This window comes from Dromiciops gliroides, chromosome 6, assembly GCF_019393635.1.
Source record: "Dromiciops gliroides isolate mDroGli1 chromosome 6, mDroGli1.pri, whole genome shotgun sequence".
Classification (NCBI taxonomy): Eukaryota; Metazoa; Chordata; class Mammalia; order Microbiotheria; family Microbiotheriidae; genus Dromiciops; species Dromiciops gliroides.
In genome coordinates this window covers 258955076-258974317 of record NC_057866.1, presented here as the reverse complement: position 1 = coordinate 258974317, position 19242 = coordinate 258955076, and the positions used below count along the sequence as shown (strand labels likewise).

Below are 19242 nucleotides of genomic sequence, written 5' to 3'. Positions count from 1 at the left end.
CTTTCATGAGGAAAGAATGGAAAGGAGAATCAATGGCGTAGAGCAATGACTCCCTCAAAAATCAAAATGGATCAAATAAATCAATGACTCCATGATGCAAAACAATTAGTTGCAATATTACATAAACAGTTTGTAAAAACAGAAAAAGAACAGAACCTACCAAATTCCTTTGGTGATAAAAATAGAGCCTTGGTACCAAAACCAGGAGGAGACAAAGTGTTAAAAGAAATCTCTACTGAATATTAGCATAAAAACAGTGAATGAAATATTACCAAATAGGCTATATCAACACATTTTTTAAAAAACCATACCAGATTGGAGGTATCTAGGTGGCAAAGTGTATAAAGCACTGGCCCTAGATTTAGGAGGACCTGAGTTCAAAATTGGCCTCAGACACTTGACACTTACTAGCTGTGTGACCCTGGGCAAGTCACTTAACCATTGCTCCACCAAAAAACAAAAAAGAAAAAAGGCAAAAACTTGACCAGGATCACACAGCAAGTTTCTGAGGTGGAATAAGATAGGGAACGGATCTGTGGTTTTGTTCCTATAAGGAACTCCAGGATGCAGATACACTTTACGAATATACATCTACACCTTCTCTGCAACTTGTACTGAGTTGGCCCAGAGAATGGTGAAGTGTGTTGTTATGCAGGATAATACAGTTAGTGATGTGTTGGAATCAGGACTTAAATCCAGGTCCTTAAAACAGAATGCACAAAAGAAAACTAACGTGTTGAATTATGTATTTTTTTTAAAAAAGAAGCTATACCATGATAAAGATTCACAATTTCACAAACAGTCCTCTTTTCTTCTTGTATGGAAGTGTTTGTGATTGTTAATCATTCAGAAAAATGAAAAGTAAAACAAATGAACAAAAACAATTAGAAAAGTAACTTTACAAAAGGGCAGCTAGGTGGTGCAGTGGATAGAGCCCGGGCTCAGACACTAACTGTGTGACCCTGGTGTTTGCCTCAGTTCTTCAACTGTAAAATGAGCTGGAGAAAGAAATGGCAAACCGCTCCAGTATCTTTGCCAAGTAAACCCCAAATAAGGTCACCAAGAGTGAGAAACAGTTGAACAGTAACAACAGCACTAATGTGCCAGCATTGGGCTAAGTGCCTTACAAATATTATCTCATTGCATCCCCTTCAAAAAGTCTGTGTTCTAGTCTTAGTTATTACCTGAACTGAGGTACCCCTCCTGTTTCCATATGTTTGCTGAAGCGATCCGCCATGCCTGGAAGACACCTCGTAGAAACTCTAACTTCCTTTGCTAGCTCACCTCTGGGGCTACCTCTTCCACGCAGCCTTTATTACTTACTATAATTGTAAGTGCCTTCCCCTTCCTTAGTACAGGGGGGGATGGGGGACGGGAGTAGGCAGCTTCCTAAGTGCTGTAGACGTTCTGTTATTATAGAGAGAGGAACGTCTGTCTCTTCCTGCTGTTCTTTGTCGGTAAAATGCAAGGGGAATGTAAGCTGCTTGAATGGTTTCTTTTTTGTCTCTGTATCCATTAAATGTTATCCTACTGCATCATAGCTTCCATTAAGACAGAATACTCTGTAAGCTCCCCGAGGTTAGGTAATAAATCTTAGCACTTTCCACCCTTACCAGTGTTCTAAATATAGGAGGTGCTTAGTAGAAGCTGGATTGAATGGATATTGTCAAATGTATGTATCCCAGGGAGCACCGGGCATCTTCTCCCTCTAAGAAGCCGCAGCTTTGAGGCTCAGGTGGAGCAGGTTCAGGTTCAGCCAAGAGGTAGGAGAGGGAAGGAGCCAAGCCCAGAAAGAAAAGCGTCACGTTCTTATTTGATGTCTTTCGTTTGTTACATTCCCACTTTAGAGTAGAGTTCTGGGGATAATCCCTTAAACTAAACTTAAATTTGACTCATCTATGGCCTTACCAAAAAATATTAGAGCCCCTTAAAATAAGAACTACATAAGGTATAGGACAGCTCTTATTTCTTTTGACAGCAGTGACTCATAAGTACATGTGATGCTGCCTCTGGGATACTCCCTACTTGCAGGGTTAGGTCCCCAGATGGTCACTGCTACAGGTATACTTACTTTCTTTTTGGTTTCTTTTTTTGGGGGGGGGGCAATGAGGGTTAAGTGATTTGACCAGGGTCACACAGCTAGTAAGTGTCAAATGTCTGAGGCTGGATTTGAACTCAGGTCCTCCTGAATCCAGGGCCTGTACTTTATCTACTGTGCCACCTAGCTGCCCCCTCTTACTTTCAGTAATAAGCCAGTAAACATGATTAGCTCAAAGCAAATGCTTTTACTAAGATAGCACTATAAGAGCGGTAGCTACAAGACATTTTCTCCACAACCCTGGGGCTTGTTCTAGAATTCCCTACAGCCTTCACGAGAGGAGGGGGGGCTCAGACTGTAAAGAACACATGTGGCCAAGGCAACTCACAATTTCAGCTCTTCGGGGCCTTAGTGTCCTTTCTTTCTTTGGTGAGTCTTCATAAGGTTCCCCCCTCCACTTAAGTGAGGCATCTCTGCTGGGCTCCTGGGTGTGCTCTTCTCTGCAGTTTCATTCTCAAATGCCAGGGTTAGCTCTTTTGTGAGTTCATAGTTTGCTCTCTTTTCTTTCTTTCTTTCTTTTTTTTAAAAATTAGGGCAATGAGAGTTAAGTGACTTGCCCAAGGTCACACAGCTAATGTCAAGTGTCTGAGGCTGGATTTGAACTCAGGTCCTCCTGAATCCAAGGCCGGTGCTTTATCCACTGCGCCCCCTAGCTGCCCCTATTTGCTCTCTTTTCTGCTGCCAAAAGCCCTGCTGCTCTCAGTTGCTTCCTGTCTCAAGTGAATGCCTCTCTGTGTGGATGTCTCCCACTGTTTACTGCATCTGGAACTCTGTGACTGCTAAGTGGGTTGTCTCCTGCTGGGTGAGGACTTGATAATAGGAGAGGAGAGAGAATTCGGGTGTCCCATTTTATAGGGCTCTGGGCCTGACTCACTGGAACTTGGCTTTCTTTTAAGGGTCCCATGAGAACACGGCCAATTGTTACTGTTTTCTTTGATTCCATCAGAGAAACGACCAGGCAGAAGAAGCAGAAGAGGTCTTGTCAGAAGTGTCCACAGGAGGGGGTCCTCCAGCTAACCCCCCCACTACAAAATGCAGTAGAGGCCTAGGTGACCAATCTCAGCAAATTATGTTTTCATTGGTCAATTATCATTCTTCGATTCTGTCTAAGAGAGAAAGGAAGAGAATATGGCCACAGTATTTATTAGTTCACTTAGATCATCCTTATCCTTTCTTTCCCCGTGAGGGAAGAAAACAAGGTGTCAAAGTTTGTGCATCAGTTCCCCTGTTGGTGTTTTAATTGGTTAATGACAGACCTGAACCAAGTGTTAAGAAACCCGGGGACTACTATTAGATGTGGGTGTGGCCTTGGGTAAATGACAGCAGTTCAGTTTCCTTCTCGATAAGGGATGATTGGCACAGAGGGCTCTGAAATCCCATCACTCTCCTCTATGTTGGGCAGTGTGCCAGGCGGTGGGAACAAAAATGGAACATCCCGTGTCTTCAAGGAGAAAGGTGCGTGTAGGTATAGAAGTGTATCTAAAACAAATACAAGGCGATTTAGGAAGAAGCCACTCGCTTCCATTGGCTCAGGAAAGGCCTCGTGTGGAAGGTGACGCTTCAGTCAAGATCTGATGGGAACTGGAGGTTCTAAGAGGCAGAGATGAGGAGGGAGCATCTTGCAGGGAGTGAAGACAGCCCCTCCAAAAGCCAAGAGCTGGGAGATGGAAGGTCATGTTGAGGAACAGCCAGAAAGCCAGTCTGGCCGTGAAGGGCTTTAAAATGCCAAATAAAGCCATTTGATCCTAGAGGTAGTAGGGATTCCCTGGTGTTTATTGAGCAGGTGAGTGACGAGGTCAGACCAGAGCTTTAGGAAAATCATTTTGGTGGCTGTGGGAAGTGGGCTTGAAGTTAGGAGACCACTGAGGAGGCTACTGATGGAAAGACAGAAGGTCATAAGACCCTCAAGTGGATGGTGCCTAGGAAAATAAAAAGAAGAGCACAGATGCAAGACGGGTTTTGGATGGACTTGTTTCAACCTCACAAGATCTGGTGCATCTGGCTCCACCTTCTGCTTGCACAGCTGTCATCTTAGTGTAGGCCCTCATCACCTCTCCACAGGATTATTGCTACAGTCTCATGATTGATCTCCTTGCCTCCATGAATGACTTCCCACTCCCCGTCTGTCCTACAGACAGCTACCAAAGTGATTTTTCCCAAGTGCAGATCTGACCGTGTTAACTCCCCATCTCAATCAACTCTAGTGGCTCCTTATTGCCTCTAGGACCAAGAATAAATTACTCTCTTTAATTCTTTTTTTCTGATAAAAGTATTTTATTATTTTCCAGTTACATGTAGAGATAGTTTTCAACATTTGTTTATATAAGATTTCCAATTTCAAATTTTTCTCCCTCCCTCTCCTCCCCCTCCCTCTTCCCCTAGACAGCAGGTAATCTGATATAGCATATATATATATATTCTCTTTAATTCTTACAGCTCTTCACAACATGATCCCAACCTAGCTTTCCAACTTCATTGTACATTACTTTATCTCACAAGCTTTTTTTTTTTTTAAAACTCCCCATAATGCTGCTTTATCTCCCTCTCCTTACCTGTGCTTAGAATTCACTACCTCATTGCCTCTGCCTAATGGAATCCATTTTTCCCTTCAAGATAGGGCCCAAGCACTGCCTTTCACTTCATGCCTTTCCTGATGCTCCCAACTATTAATGCCTCCCAAGTTACCTCAGCTAACGACTTTGTCCCCATTTGCACTTCCCTTTATATGGATGCTGTACATATGTATATACACACACATGCTTTCTCTGCAGTTAGCATGTAAGTTCCTCACAAGTAGGCACTGTTTGATACGTTGGGTTTGTGGCCCAGCACCCAGCTTAGGACCTAGTCTGTTGGAGGGGTAAAATACTCAGTGATTCATTGAAGCAGAGTTGACAAGATTTAGTAACTGATGAGTTCCTTACTCAAGGAAGGAGAGTATGGAGCCAAGAATGGCTCTGAGGTTCTGAACTTGTGTCCCTGCAAGAATGGAGGTGTCGGCTACAGAAAGAGGAAAGTTAAGAGTGGTGAAGGGTAAATTTGAGGTGCATAGGAACATCTGTTTTGGAATGTCTGGTAGGCATATTCCTAAACACAAAAGCTATTAACCAATTTATAAAATCCTTCTTAAGTATTTTTTAATCATTTTGTCTGAAGGGGAAAGATAAGCATTTAAACAGCACATTAGGGGCAGCTAGGTGGAGCAGTGGGTAAAGCACCGGCCCTGGATTCAGGAGGACCTGAGTTCAAATCCGGCCTCAGACACTTAACAATTACTAGCTGTGTGACCCTGAGCAAGTCACTTAACCCCAATTGCCTCACCAAAAAAAAAAAAAAATCAAATAAACAGCACATTAATGGTTTGACTATTCACTACCACCTAACTATGAAACAGAAACCTTTCAGGTGTCTAAGGGACACTGATCCAAAGTTCACCGTCCCTTACCTGGCATTTTTCTGCCCCTCTCATAGCCCTCCCTCCTTTTCTAAGAAGCTAAGGAAGCACAATTTTCAGAATAGTTATTTATTTTTTTTTTAAGTGGGGCAATGAGGGTTAAGTGACTTGCCCAGGGTCACACAGCTAGTAAGTTTCGAGTGTCTGAGGTTGTATTTTAATTCATGTCCTCCTGAATCCAGGGCCGGTGCATTATCCACTGTGCCACCAAGCTGCCCCATTATTTATTTTTAAAAGGTCATAATTATAGAGCTACCACAGCTCACAAAATGAATTTTCTCCCATCTCCTAGATGGATTTACTTGCCCATTGCTCCTATTTTTATTCCCATCACAAATGAAAATGTTCCATCTCCTCCCCCCTACCTTGTAATATTCCTTTTTTAAAAAAGGCACTACTAAATCAAATTTCTTTCTCTTTATTCAGAAGTAAAAAATGAAGACAAACTACCTTGAAATGGTCCCAGTGTTGGCAGCTGTGATCCTGGTGGAAATTTTTCAGGTAAAATGAACCTTGCCGGGGTGAGGGATTTGGATATGGTGATTGATTACTGGGATGGAAAGCTTCCAGATAACCTCTCCTGAGCCACATGAGGGGAGGTGGAGAGGAATGGGATGGAGAGGAGAACAGGATGTTAAGGCAGAAGAGAAGAGGAATAAATAGAAGAGATATTGAATTTTGCTGAAGTAGAGAAACAGTGTGATACAATATTAAAAAAAAAAAAAAAAGCAAGTTCAGGACTTTGAATCAGGGAATTTAGCCTCAAATCCTTATTCGGACATTTACAAACTGCCTAGAAGCAGTCATTTCACGGTACCTCACCTCTCTGAGCTGCAGTTTACTTTTCAGCTTTCACCCATCTCCTCAAGTTATTTAAAGTGCTATATACATGTGAGCTCTAATTATGAAACAGACAGTTTCTTTTAACAGATAAAGGGGGAAATACGCTCTCAGGTCTATTCACCCAAGCTTTTTTGTCTGATCCTCAGCTCTTGATCGAGCCCTTTAGTTCTTGTTGAATATCAGTGAAGTCACAATGCAAGGCACTCTTTGTTCTGAACATCAGTCAGCTGTGGCGTTAGGCCAAAAGAATGTGAATGAGCTCTTAATTTAGCACAGTGATAGATTTTTTTTTTTTTAGAGTGGGAGTGTGGTTTACATTATGCTTCGGGCTCAATGGTTGAATCAGGAAAGTGTCCATAAGTTCTACTGATGCCATATCTTGTTTGTAACTTTCATCTGGGCACAGGAAAATACCATTTGTGGAGTAAGAGCTGGCTGACATTCGGCCTTGCTAGAGCTTAGTCCCATGTGTGGGTCTAATATGAACCCAGAAGGTCATCCCCCAGTGCTGCAGCCTACTTATTCTGCTAGTTATTGCTTTACAGGAGAGAGCAGGACATAGGAGATACCAATATCCACGTGACTTCTCAGGCTAGGTAGCTCAGAATTAGGTCATCTGACTTTCTTAATCCTAGATCTAGCACTAATTAGCTTTATGATTTCAGTAAGGTCATTGAACCTCAGTAATCTGTAAAATGGGAAAAACTGACCTTACTTATGTCACAAGTATTGTTGTGGGTACAAAATGAGATAATAGATGTGACATCTGGCTGAAAACTTATAAGAATGTATACATTTATGAGAACTATATACAATGTAAGTTTCCATCATTTTCAGCATCACTGAAATTCTTCCCCCACAAACATCCTGTTCTATGGAAGTTCCTCCCCCTTCTCTTACCAGCAAGCCCCTGCCCCTGGGCCAGAAACATCTCTTATAAGCAAGAGACTGTTTTGAAAATGAACATTGAAATGAATTTTAAGGCAATCACTATATTTCAGTGCCTAGGAATGTTTCAGATCAAAGTTTTAGGAAACTTTAATCCAAATGATCTTGGAATGTTAAAATTAATCAGCATCTGTGTATTATTATCAAAGCAAAAGCTATTATTCTCCAGAAATACAGAGGGAAGAACGTCCACTTTCAACATTCAGGATCTCTTTTATCTACTGACTCCTGGTCCCTGAGTGTCCTTTCAGAGCCTCCAACAAACATCCTTTGTAAACACAGCTACATGACCAGTGTCCACACAAAGGCTTGTTCAACTGTTTTCTCCAACCTCTAGTCAGGGTATTGCAGTTTTACTTACCTCCCTCTTACTTAAGTTCACAGTCACTGCATATTAGAATCAGAACGGATGTTAGGTCATCATCCAGACCAGTAGTATCAAACACAAACAGAAACAAGGATCCCTTTGTGCCACACATTAACTTCTTACCTTTGCTTTCTTCTATTTCTACTTATTTTACTTATTTATTTCTTTATCTATTCACTCATTTATTCATTCATTCGTTTGTTTATTCATTTATCTATTCATTCATTCATTTGACTATCCATCCATCCATCCATCCATCCATTCATTTATTTTGTGGGGTGGTGAGGATTAAGTGACTTGCCCAGGGTCACACAGCTAGTAAGTATCAGGTGTCTGAGGTGGGATTTGAACTCAGGTGCTCCTGAATCCAGGGCCCGTGCTTTATCCACCATCTAGCTGCCCTGGATTTCCTTTCAATGTACATAGGATGTATCACCCCAGTAGAATGTCAGATGCATTGAGCATAAGGACCGCTTTGTTTTTGTAGTATCCCTAGCATTTTGCTCAATACCTTGCATGTAGTAAGTACTTTGTAACTCTTTTTTGAATTGGATTGAATGTGATTTGGACATGCATATACTCTCCTATTCAATCATTTGTGGGACGTCGATTTTGATTTTGGAGGAAGGAGAGGGCTCTTTTCTTTAACAAAGTCAGTCCCTCTGCAGGCAATCCCATCTCCTGACTTCTCCAGCAGATTTTCCCTACTATGCCCAAGTCTTCCCATTTGTCTAAAAAAACCAAGTAACTCAACGCTTACTTGATCCTACCATTGCAGTTAGCTATCATTCTAAATCTTCCTCCCCTTCTCAGTTAAATTCCTTGAGAAAGTTGGGTATGCTAGGAACCTCCACTTTCTTTTTCTTTTTTTTTTAATTTTAAATAGAATTTTATTTTCCAAAATATATGTAAAAACAAATTTTAACATCAATTTTTTAAAACTTTGTGTTCCAACTTCTCTTCCTCCCTCCCTTTCCACCTCCCACCCACAAGAACTCAAGCAATTCAAAATAAGTTATACATGAGTAGTCATGGAAAACATTCCCACATTAGCTAGGTTGTGAGAGAAAACAGTAAAAAAACAACAACAACAAAACTTCAGATTAAAGAATTGTCAAAGAGGAAAAAAATTTTTTTTAAATATTTGTTTCCATCTGTTTTCAGATACTATCAGTTCTTTCTCTGTAGATGGGTTGCAATTTTCATAAGTCCTTCAGGGTTATATTGGATCATTGCCTTGCTGAAAATAACCACGTGCTTCCCAGCAGATCCTCTTACACTATTGCTGTTATTTTGTATACAGTACATTTCACTCTGCTTCAGTTCATGTAGGTCTTTCCAAGTTTTTCTGATAGTATCCTGTTCATCATAACCTGTATATAGTATCTTAAACTTGACAATGAATTTTCTTCATAATAGCCCAGCAAAGTAGGTACCATACATTTTGCCATTGTAATCAAGCATCATAACTATTTCCCTCCATCCTATTCCCTTCTCATGATATTTACTCTATTTTCTATCTTCTTTTTACCTATTTCTCCTCAAAAGTGTTTTACTTCTGACTATCATCTCCCCAGCTCTGTACTCCCTTTTTTCATCCTTCCTTCCTTATCCTCTTCCCCTCCTACTTTCCTGTAGAGTTAAATAGATTACTCTTCCCAATTGGGTATGAATGTTATTCCCTCCATGAACACACTCTGATGAGATTAAGGTCTTTGAGCTAATTCTGTGTTCTAAATTTTTCTTCCTCCCTCCCTCCTCAACCCTCCCTATGAGATCAAGCAATTCAGTATGTCATACTGGTGCAGTAATGGAGAACATCTTCACCTTCTTTGAAAGTGTTTTGCTTTTTACTGCTCTTTCCCCCAATCTGCCCTTCCCTCCTTCCCTTCCCCCCACCTTATCTCCCTCCCCTCCCTCAGGGCAAAAATATAGTACTATACCTACTTGAGTATGTATGTTAGTCCTGTGAGCCAATTCTGATGATATTAAGGTTCACTCACTCCCCAACTCCTTCTCCCTCTTCTACTCTCCTTCATGAGCTTTTTTCTTGTTTCCTTCATGTGAACTACCTCTCCCCAGACCATCTCTCCCCTTCTCCCTCCCCCAGTCTATTCCTCCTACACCTCAACGCTATTTTAAAGATGTCATCATGGGTTGGTTAAGTGGTACAGTGGGCAAAGCACCAGCCCGGGAACCAGGAGGCCCCAAGCCCAAATCCAACCCCAGACATAAGACACCCCACCCTGTCTTCCCCACAAAGAACAAAACATAAATGCTTTACAGCTATCATCCCTTCATATTCAGTTCAGACCTGTGTCTTCTGTGAATTCCTTACTGAGATAGTTCTTATGACTTTGAAGTATTATCTTCCCATGTTGGAATGTAAACGGTTTGATCTTTTAATATCCCTCATGAAGTCTTTTTCCTTTTTACTGTTTTATGCTTCTCCAGGGTCTTGTATTTGAAAGTCAAATTTTCTATTCAGTTCAGGTCTTTTCATCACAGATACCTGAAAGACCTCTTTTTTATTGAAATCCCAGTTTTTTCTCTGAAAGATTATGATGAGTTTTGCTGGGTACATGATTTTTGGCTGTAGTCCCAGTTCCTTTGCCCTCTGGAATATCATATTCCATGCCCTCCGGTCCTTTAATGTAGAAGCTGCTAGATCTTGCTTTATCCTTAGTGGAGCTCCACAGTATTTGAATTCCTTTTTTCTAGCTGCTTGCAACATTTTCTCTTTGACCTGGGAGCTCTGGAATTTGGCTATAATATTCCTGGAGGTTCTCCTTTTGGGATCTCTTTCAGGAGGTGATCGGTGGATTCTTTCAATTTCTATTTTAGCTTCTGCTTCTAGAATATCAGGGCAATTTTCCCTCACAATCTCTTGGAGGATGGTGTCTAAGCTTTTGCCTACTTAATAAACAACCAACCAGCAAAGCTTTCTGTGGTGTGGTTCTTAGCTTCAACGAGCCTGCTCCCCTGCTCCCCTCCCCCACCTGGGCCTCCCGCCACTCAAGATTTCTTCCTGGTTGCCTGCTGGGGTGGGACAGTAGAATTCTTCCTCCCAGTTCACTGGTACCCCTGCATTTACCCCTCCCCCTTCCCTCCCCCCCCACCCCCGGCCAGCAGTTTAACCCGACCGCATGCTGAGTTCCAGAAGATGCCAGTGCTGCAGCCAATTCAGAGGCTCTGGGGCAACTTCCTCGGGTGGGTGTCTGGTGTGTCGGCCTGATTATGGGGGTTAGGCTTTACTCATGGCCCAGCACGGCTCCCTGAAATCTATCTATAGCTGGAGAAAACTCTCAGCCTGTATTTTTGTGTGTTTTTCTGCTCCATGGGTTCTTTTATTGCTATTTTTGGGGTGATTGTATCAGGAGCTCTGTGTGTTTAATGTCTTTCTTCCACCATCTTGGCTCTGCCTCTCCACTTTCTTTTTCAGCACTCTCTTCTAAATACTCTACAATCTAATTTCTAACCTCATCATTCAGCTGAAACTACCCCTTCCAAAGGAACCAGTGATCGCCTACTTGCCAAATCCAGTGTTCTTTTCTGAATCCTTATCCCCCTCGACCTCTCTGCAGCCTTTGACAGTGTGAATCATCTTCTCCTGAAAACCTTATCTTCTCTAGGTTTTCCTGATGCTCCTTTCCCCTCAGTGACCATTCCTCCTCAGTCTTCTTTGCTGATTCTTCAGCCGTGTCATGCCCACTAAACTGTGGACTTTCTTCTCTTTTCACTCAGGTGATTTTAGCAGGTATCATCCCTGTGCAGATGATTCTTAGCTCCAGTTATCCAGTCCTTCATTTCTCTCCTGAGTTCCAGTTTCAAATCTCCAAATTACTTTTAGATATCTGAAACTGAACATGTGCAAAACAGCTCACCTTTCCCCTAAAACTCTGCCCCCTGAAATTCCCTATTACTGTTTAAGACTCCCACTACCCTCTTGGGCAACTAGGCTCAGAATCTCAGTGCCATCCTTGGTGCCTCACTCTTGCTCACTCTGCATTTCCAACCTATTGTCAAATTTTCTGCTTTACCACAGTTCTCTGTTTTCTCTTCTCTCCATTCCCAAAAGGCACCACCCTGGTTTAGGCCCTCATTACTGAGAAATAATTATTAAGAACTGATATCTTGATATCTTGGGAGGACTCAGTGTTTTCCCCTTCTTTCAAAGTCCTTTCTCCACTCTCACCCCCACCCCCACCCCCCTCCCACTCCCAGGTCCAGTTCTTCTTGAAAATAAGATTACACTGAATCTTTTGATGTTGGTCCAGCCCATCCAACCTTGCAAAGAATTTAATCTAGGGTGGAGAAGCTCATGGTGTTCTACTCAAGCTTGGCTAGAGACAGATCTTTTTATCTAGATAGAAAGTCCTTTCTGTCCAGGGAGGGGTCACCCAGCCCACCCACTGAAAAAAGGTATGCAGACTTTAACTTGATAGCTCAAGGCTGGGGGTAGTCTGATGTAGCCCCTCATTTTAACATAGCCTACCTCCAAATTCAGTGAACCAGGGAGATTGAATGTATGTAATGTAACACCTACAGTCAGAAGGGTATATAAACTGTGAGTCCAGTGTCATTTTTGGTCTTTGGTTAGCGAGAGATGGCCAGTGACCGTTCTTTTGTGAATAATCTGTTGGTCTTATCAATAAAATGGCTAAATTACCCAGAAACGGTGTCTCTCATATTATTAATCTCCATATTACATTTCCCTTGGGTGTTGCATTAGCCTTCCAACCGGTCTCCTGTCTCAGGTCTTTCCCCACTGTTTCTATCCTTTACCAGCTGCCAAGGTGATTTTTCTAAAGCGTGTCACCATGTCACCCCTGCTCGGGGAGCTCTCGTGGCTCCCCATTACCTCCAGGATCAAATATAGCCCTCTCTTTGGTATTTAAAGTCCTCATGACCTGGCCCCTTTCTACCTTTGCAGCCTTTAACGCTGTACTCCTGGTCCAGCCGTGCTGACCTATATGTGGTTCCCGACCCTCTGTCACCCATCTCTGTTGCTCTGCATTGGCTTTCCCTCATCCCCACCTGTCAGTGTCCCTGGCTTCTTTCCGGCCTCAGCTCACATGCCATCCCATTCAGGGCTTTCCCGGTCCGCACAGCTGCAAGTGCATTCCCTTCTCAGTTTGCCTTCCATCTGCTTTGTATAAATCTTACACACACCTAGTCATTATATGTTGTCTCATCTATTAGAGTGTAAAGTCACTGAGGGCAAGGAGGAGTTTTTCCTTCCTGTGTGCACCCATTCCTCAGTACGGTGCCTGGCACATGATAAGTGCTTAATAAAGGATTGATTGGCAAAATCGTGGCTAAAAATGAGACATTTATTACAGTACAAAGGCAATCTGTGAAGGGGAATGTATGGACAGCCGAGTCTTACTGCCCTCTTTCGAGAGAGAGCACACCAAAAAGTAACCCATAGGCAGAATGCTCCTCATTTCCACAAGGCCTCTTTTCTCTCTTCTTTTAGGTCAGGGGTCAAATGTTAAGCATGTCTTCTGATACTTTTGATGACCAATATCTGAAGTGTGCTGGAAGAATGGAGACCAAATTTGTTCCCAGATTGCTCATTGAGGAAAGAAACAACCATAAACTTTTCCATTCTGTGTGGACAGAAGCAGCATCCCAGTGGGATTTAAAGAAGGCACGGTTGTTGCTCCCTCCTGACTTCCAGGATAACCACGGCATAGCACTCGTGGCCTTCACATCACAGGCTCAAGGGCAAACTCCCTTTTACCAGGAGTTCAGCTCTGCTGTAGAAAGAGCTGGCAAATCTCGAGATGATTACATCTACAGCTTTCAGTTCAAAGCCTTACACTTTTATCTGACGAGAGCCTTGCAGCTTCTGAACAGAGGGTGTTCGGAGAGTTACAGACACCCCGTATACACCAAAAGCCTTTTTACTTCATCTGGGCCTCATGGACACGATGAGATCAGGTTTGCTCATTTTACCGCTTTCAGTGTCAAACCTGAACCCATATCTGGCTCAGAAACATTGTTCACTGTCTACACATGTTTTGGCATTTCTACAGAAATGGTTTCTGATTCAATAAACAGAAGCATCTTAATACCTCTGAATGAGGTTTTTAAACTGACCCAGGAAGGCAGTCCAAGCAACTTTGTCCTTAGAAGCATGAACAAGACCTGCAGCCATTTTGACTGTGCATACCTTGGAGGTAAGTGAGTCTACTCTTTTTTACTGATATCAGGAGCATGAAAGTGGGTTTCTTAGACTTGGGAATATAAGAAAGGTGGAATTCACAAGGAGAATTCCTACTGACTGGATACATGTTTTTATTTGATCATTCGCATCTGACCAGTTCAGAGTAGGCCCCAACTGAAAGTACCTGCTGAACGCAGGGAGCCTAGATCTTTCAAGTACTAGAAGTTTGTGGCCACTCTCCTCTGTCAGTGGTTTTGTCAGTGCCTTGGTTCCTTGTAGGGCTATGGTAACTGCTTTGAAAAAGCCCAAGAATAGGAATATGCATGCTTAGATTTTTTCAGCGACCTCTATGAGTGTAGGGATCTAACCCTAAAAAACACATGGCTTGAGGTCTCAGGACTAGGCACAAAATCTGAGCTCTACCACCTGTATGACCATGGGAAAATACTTCAGTTCCTTGGAACTCAACTTTCCCTATTGCAAAATGATCCCTAAAACATCTTCCAGTTCTAAGTCCTGTCATCTCTCCAGTCTCTGGCCCAGCCATCATGATCCTCTGGGGAACACATGAATTCTAGCATCAATTTGCAGGTGTCAGCGCCTATATATTAATGGCTGATGCAGTTATAATCTCTGTCATTTAAATGAGTAGAAAAAATGTCAGTGAGCCACCTGGATTATTAAAGGTCTTCAGCATTTCCTTTAGAGTCAAAGAACAAATCCCCTATAGCAGAGCTGGGAAGCAGATGTTTCCTTGGCCTCCTAGACTTATGAATCTCCAGTCACAAGAATGGATGTTCACTCAAGTACCAAGTAGTTAGTCATTAAAGCACTTACTGTGTGTCAAGCACTGGGCTTTCCGAAGTGCTGTCCGAAATTCTAGGATATCCCAATGACTCAGGCTCAAACAGGAGGAGGATTGAATCAAAAGTTTTGTAGTGTCTTAGGTTTCTCTACAAACTAATTGGAGTTCATCAATTCCAAGTTCAGCAGCCCGTCTTCTGTGTCTCTAAGGGGAGAATGGGCAGGCAATAATGCCTTCCACTGCCATGGCACTGAGCTCAGAAGACCTGGGTTTTGTCTCTGACTATCTGTGTTTCTCTGGGCAAGTTACCTCATCCGTAAAATAAGAAGGATGTAGCTCTTGCAACTTCACTCTCCAGTAATTCAGTCCAGAGGGTAATAAGGCAGACAGGGCTTGGAGTCAAGTACCCGATTCTCCAAAGGGATGGAGCGCCTAGTATAGAAAGACTTGAATGTCTTCTAAGAAGGGCTTGATCAGTTCAAGCTTTGCAAAGCTCGGAAACTCCATGAGAGCAGGGGCTCCTCTTAATTATCTTTGTATCCCTCCTTCCTCTACCAAATAATAATGCTTTTTACATAATAGGCACTTAATAACGGTGACTGAATGAATTACATGAACACATGTATGCTGTGCTGGCAAGGGGGGAAACTTGATTGGGATCCTTTTATTTGTGCGTGTCATTCATTCAGACAATAGAGGAAAATTTTCGTCTGCGAAAAATAAAAGTGCTCCTTCCTTATTGTCTCTGCCTTGATATTGCTCAACTAAGCAGGTGCCCCAACATTAGGTGCTCACAAATTTATTTCGTATGGTGGATCACATAGTCATTTATATAGACATTTATATAGTGCTTTGATGTGTTTAAGCATCACAATAACCCTTTGAGAGGGGGCAACTAGGTGGCGCAGTGGATAGAACACTGGCCCTGGATTCAGGAGGACCTGAGTTCAAATCCGGCCTCAGACACTTGATACTTACTAGCTGTGTGACCCTGGGCAAGTCACTTAATCCTCATTGCCCCACCCACCCTCAAAAAACCACACAACAAAAAAACAACCCTTTGAGGTAGGTACTATTGGTTTTATTATCCTCATTTACAATTGAAGAAACTGAGTCTCAGGAAGATTAAATAACTAGCCCACTATTACAGAGCTAGCAAGTGTCTGAACAAGGATTTGAACCTAGCTCTCTCTTGACTCCAAATTCAGTACTCTTTCTCCTACTGCAGAGTCTTCATACTATAAGAATAAACAATGTTTCTCTCTTGTTTCAGCCTTGAAAACAGAAAACTGTGTTGACAACACTGGTAAGCTATAGTTTAAAGCATTTTCCCGGTGGGATCTCCTCAGTATCTTCTGTCACCACCTCTCAGAGCTGGCTGATTAGGGTTCTCTTTAAGTCTGCTGCTGCTGGGCACTTACGGAAAGCACGGGTGCTTCCACAGACCATCTTTCCTCTTCCTGTGCCCAGCCGGTGGCTGCTTTACACATCACTAGAAGGGATGCTTAAACCTGAGCCTATACTATAGGCAGCCTAGTACTTCCATCCCATTCCCCTGCCAGTGATGGAGGAGGGTAAAAGGCTTAACAGAGAAACTAAGGTTTGTGTTCTTACAGTAACCAAGAGGGTTCTTACAGTAACCAAGAGGGTTTGAGTCCCTAACAACCAATACGAACAACAGAAGCTTAGACTATTGGGTGGAAAGTTTTGACCACTTTAGTGGCCAGTTCTCTTTTGTACAACCCTTGCCCTCCAGCTAGGGAACATTAACCATGAATAGCCATTAATATTCCTAGATGACAGGACACCTAGAAACAGATCTTAAATAAAGAGATATTATAAACATAGAGACCCTCTGGGTCTGACAAGTTTAAGCATATCTTTATGAGCATGCACAGAAGGGACAAGATGTGTCCTTAGGTTCACCTTATGACGTGTAAACCCCAAAAACACTTCCAAGGAAAAAGGTAACCGTCTTGGGGACGTCTTAGGACCCCAGGAAGTCCAAATTAGGACAAGACCTCCCATGAACATCCCACAAGGAGGAGATTAAGATAATGAGGAGGTAATCTACTTTTCTCACTACGAATATAACCATTTCCATCTCCCAAACAGACACCGATCTCTTTTGGGTGCTTCTCCCTGTGGCCTCACAGGATTTTAATAAAACTTGGGAAACTGAGTCACTGAGGCTTGTAATTCTTTTGGGACGCCTCACCATCAGTTTGATCGATTAAACCCATCCCTCCTTCACCAGGATCAATAATAGGAACAAGAGGTGTCCCTGTCATCATCCTTCTCCAAGAATAGTAGGAGGCAGGGGGAGAATTCGGGCTAATATGTTTGATGGGTTTTAAGAAAGAAAATTGGGGTGGGGGCAATAAAGGAGTGAAGAAGTATGGCAGACTCAGAATAGGATAAGAAATGTGAGGCACCAGACTTACTTTTATCTAAAACAGGACAATGCAAAGGCATTGGTTTCTTCAGGGAACCTCAAGAAATTGATGCTGAGAGATAGGAGTATTAGGGAAGTACAGGGTTAAGGGGAGTCCAAGAGGATCTGACAGGTGTGCGAAAGCCTTTTCTAGACTAAAGATGCCACTTGGACCTCAATCTTTAAGGGTTTCCTTTAACTGAAGGCCAGTTTTCATTTATAAGTAGGTGCTTTGCTGGCATCATCCTCTTAGATATGCTTTTGAATACCAGAAACCCAGCTTGTTTCTCTGCTTTGTGTCTGGATAACCTCTTCATTTAAGCTTGTTTACCATTTTGTTGGGTCGTTTGAACTATGTAAAAGTCCTGGACTCATGGAGAGTTCTTGGCTGAGTTTGACATTGACTCCTAGATCAGGTGAAATGCAATGAAAATCTGTTGGCTTTTTTTATGTTGTTGCAGGACAGCTTAGGTCCAGATTCACCAACTTCCCTGGTGAGAAATCTTTTCTTTTTTAATCTTTATTCCTCTTTCTATATTTCTCCTCCTCCTCTTCCTTTCCCTTCTTCTTCTCCTTTTCCTTCTTCTCCTCCTCCTTTTCCTTCTTCTCCTCTTCCTCCTTTTCCTTCTCCTCCTCCTCTTCCTCCTTTTTCTTCTTCTCCTCCTTTTCCTTCTTCTTCTCCTCCTCTTCCTCCTTTTCCTTCTCCTCCTCCTCTTCCTCCTCCTCTTCCTCCTCCTCCTCCTCTTTCTCCTCCTCTTTCTCCTCCTCCTTGTCCTCGTCGTCCTCGTCTTCCTCATCATCCTCGCTGTTCTCCTCCTTCCCCTTCCCCTTCCCCTTCTTCTTCTCCTTCTCCTTCTCCTTCTCCTTCTCCTTCTCCTTCTCCTTCTCCTTCTCCTTCTCCTTCTCCTTCTCCTTCTCCTTCTCCTCCTCCTCCTCCTCCTCCTCCTCCTCCTCCTCCTCCTCCTCCTCCTCCTTCTCCTTCTTCTTCTCTCTTCCCTCCCCCCCCCCCTGTCTCTCTCCCCTCATGTTGAATAACTCTCTTCTGTTTATTGTATAACCTATTTCAATGACAATGTCTCTATTTAGGATTGAAACCCAAAGGAAAAGAAGATGAGATCACTGGTAAGAAATGCTTTGGGTCAGTCATTCAGTCAGCTAGCATGTTTTCGGTGCCTGTTATGTTCCAGGTCCTGTGCTAAGGACTGGGGTGACCAAGGAAGGCCCAAGACAGTCCCTGGTCACCCAGAGCTCTCGGTCCGACGAGAGAGACGACCTGAAGATGACTGTGAGAAGAAGCTAGATCCAGGCTAGAGGAGAGCTCAGCGAGCAGAGGGGAGCGCTCGCATTGGGGGGGTCAGGAGAGGCTTCTCGTAGGGGGTGGGGCTGTGTTCAGGCTTGGAGCCAGAAGGTGACATGAGGAGAGAGCTAGTGCCCGTGAAACGCTTGGGGTGTCGTGTGTGAGGGGCGGTGAGGAGGCCCGTGTCACGGGGTCACAGAGCGTGGGGGAGGCCGGGATGGGGGAGGCCCCAGAAGGCCGCGGGGGGCCCCTGGAGCAGATTGAGTAGGGGGATGACGTCATGACGGGCTCATACTTTAGGAAGATCAGTTTAACATCTGAATGGACTATGGACTGGAGTGGGAAAGGCTCGAGGCAGGGAGGAGATTGCTTGGTGTGAATGACTGTGGATATGAGGCAGAAAGTAGGAAAGTGGCCGAGGGCTCTGGGGAGCCCCTCAACAGTTTGACAAGGCTGCCATCTAGGGGTGGTCATGGGTACTGCAGAGGCCGCTCTTGGTACAACCCCTCTGCCAGAGGTTGAGCTAGCCTTGAATGGCAGAGGGCAAAACTGTACCATCATCCAGAGGAAAGAGGGTACAGAGGCAGTGGGACTCTTGCTTCCCCGACTACAGTAATCATACTAGTTTTGACAAGTATGTGGTGCCTAGTTATGATGACCAATGCCCTTCTGCCCTGGGACGTGCTTGGGTGTTACGGGTGGTGTTCTGCCATCCAGCCCGGCCAGGGCTGTGACGGCACTTCCTGTGGGTACAGGCTCTGTTTGAGGAGCTTTTCAAGGCCTTCCCACTGACATGGATCACAGACCATTGTGAAACCCAGATC

General features: G+C 43.4%; 1 protein-coding gene across 4 annotated transcripts in view; it reads left to right on the top strand.

Moving 5' to 3' along the window:
* Window positions 1-19242, top strand: part of ART3 (ADP-ribosyltransferase 3 (inactive)) — a 70132-nt gene that overhangs the window by 39569 nt on the left and 11321 nt on the right. For all 4 annotated transcript variants that reach the window (XR_006353666.1, XM_043973532.1, XM_043973533.1 and 1 more), the window contains exons 2-6: window positions 5979-6053; window positions 13190-13895; window positions 15961-15993; window positions 17583-17615; window positions 18208-18243. Coding sequence is in view for 3 of the 4 variants with exons in the window: in XM_043973532.1 (XP_043829467.1) it covers window positions 5988-6053; window positions 13190-13895; window positions 15961-15993; window positions 17583-17615; window positions 18208-18243 (874 nt within the window). In the remaining variant the exon portion in view is untranslated. The remainder of the gene's footprint in view (window positions 1-5978; window positions 6054-13189; window positions 13896-15960; window positions 15994-17582; window positions 17616-18207; window positions 18244-19242) is intronic.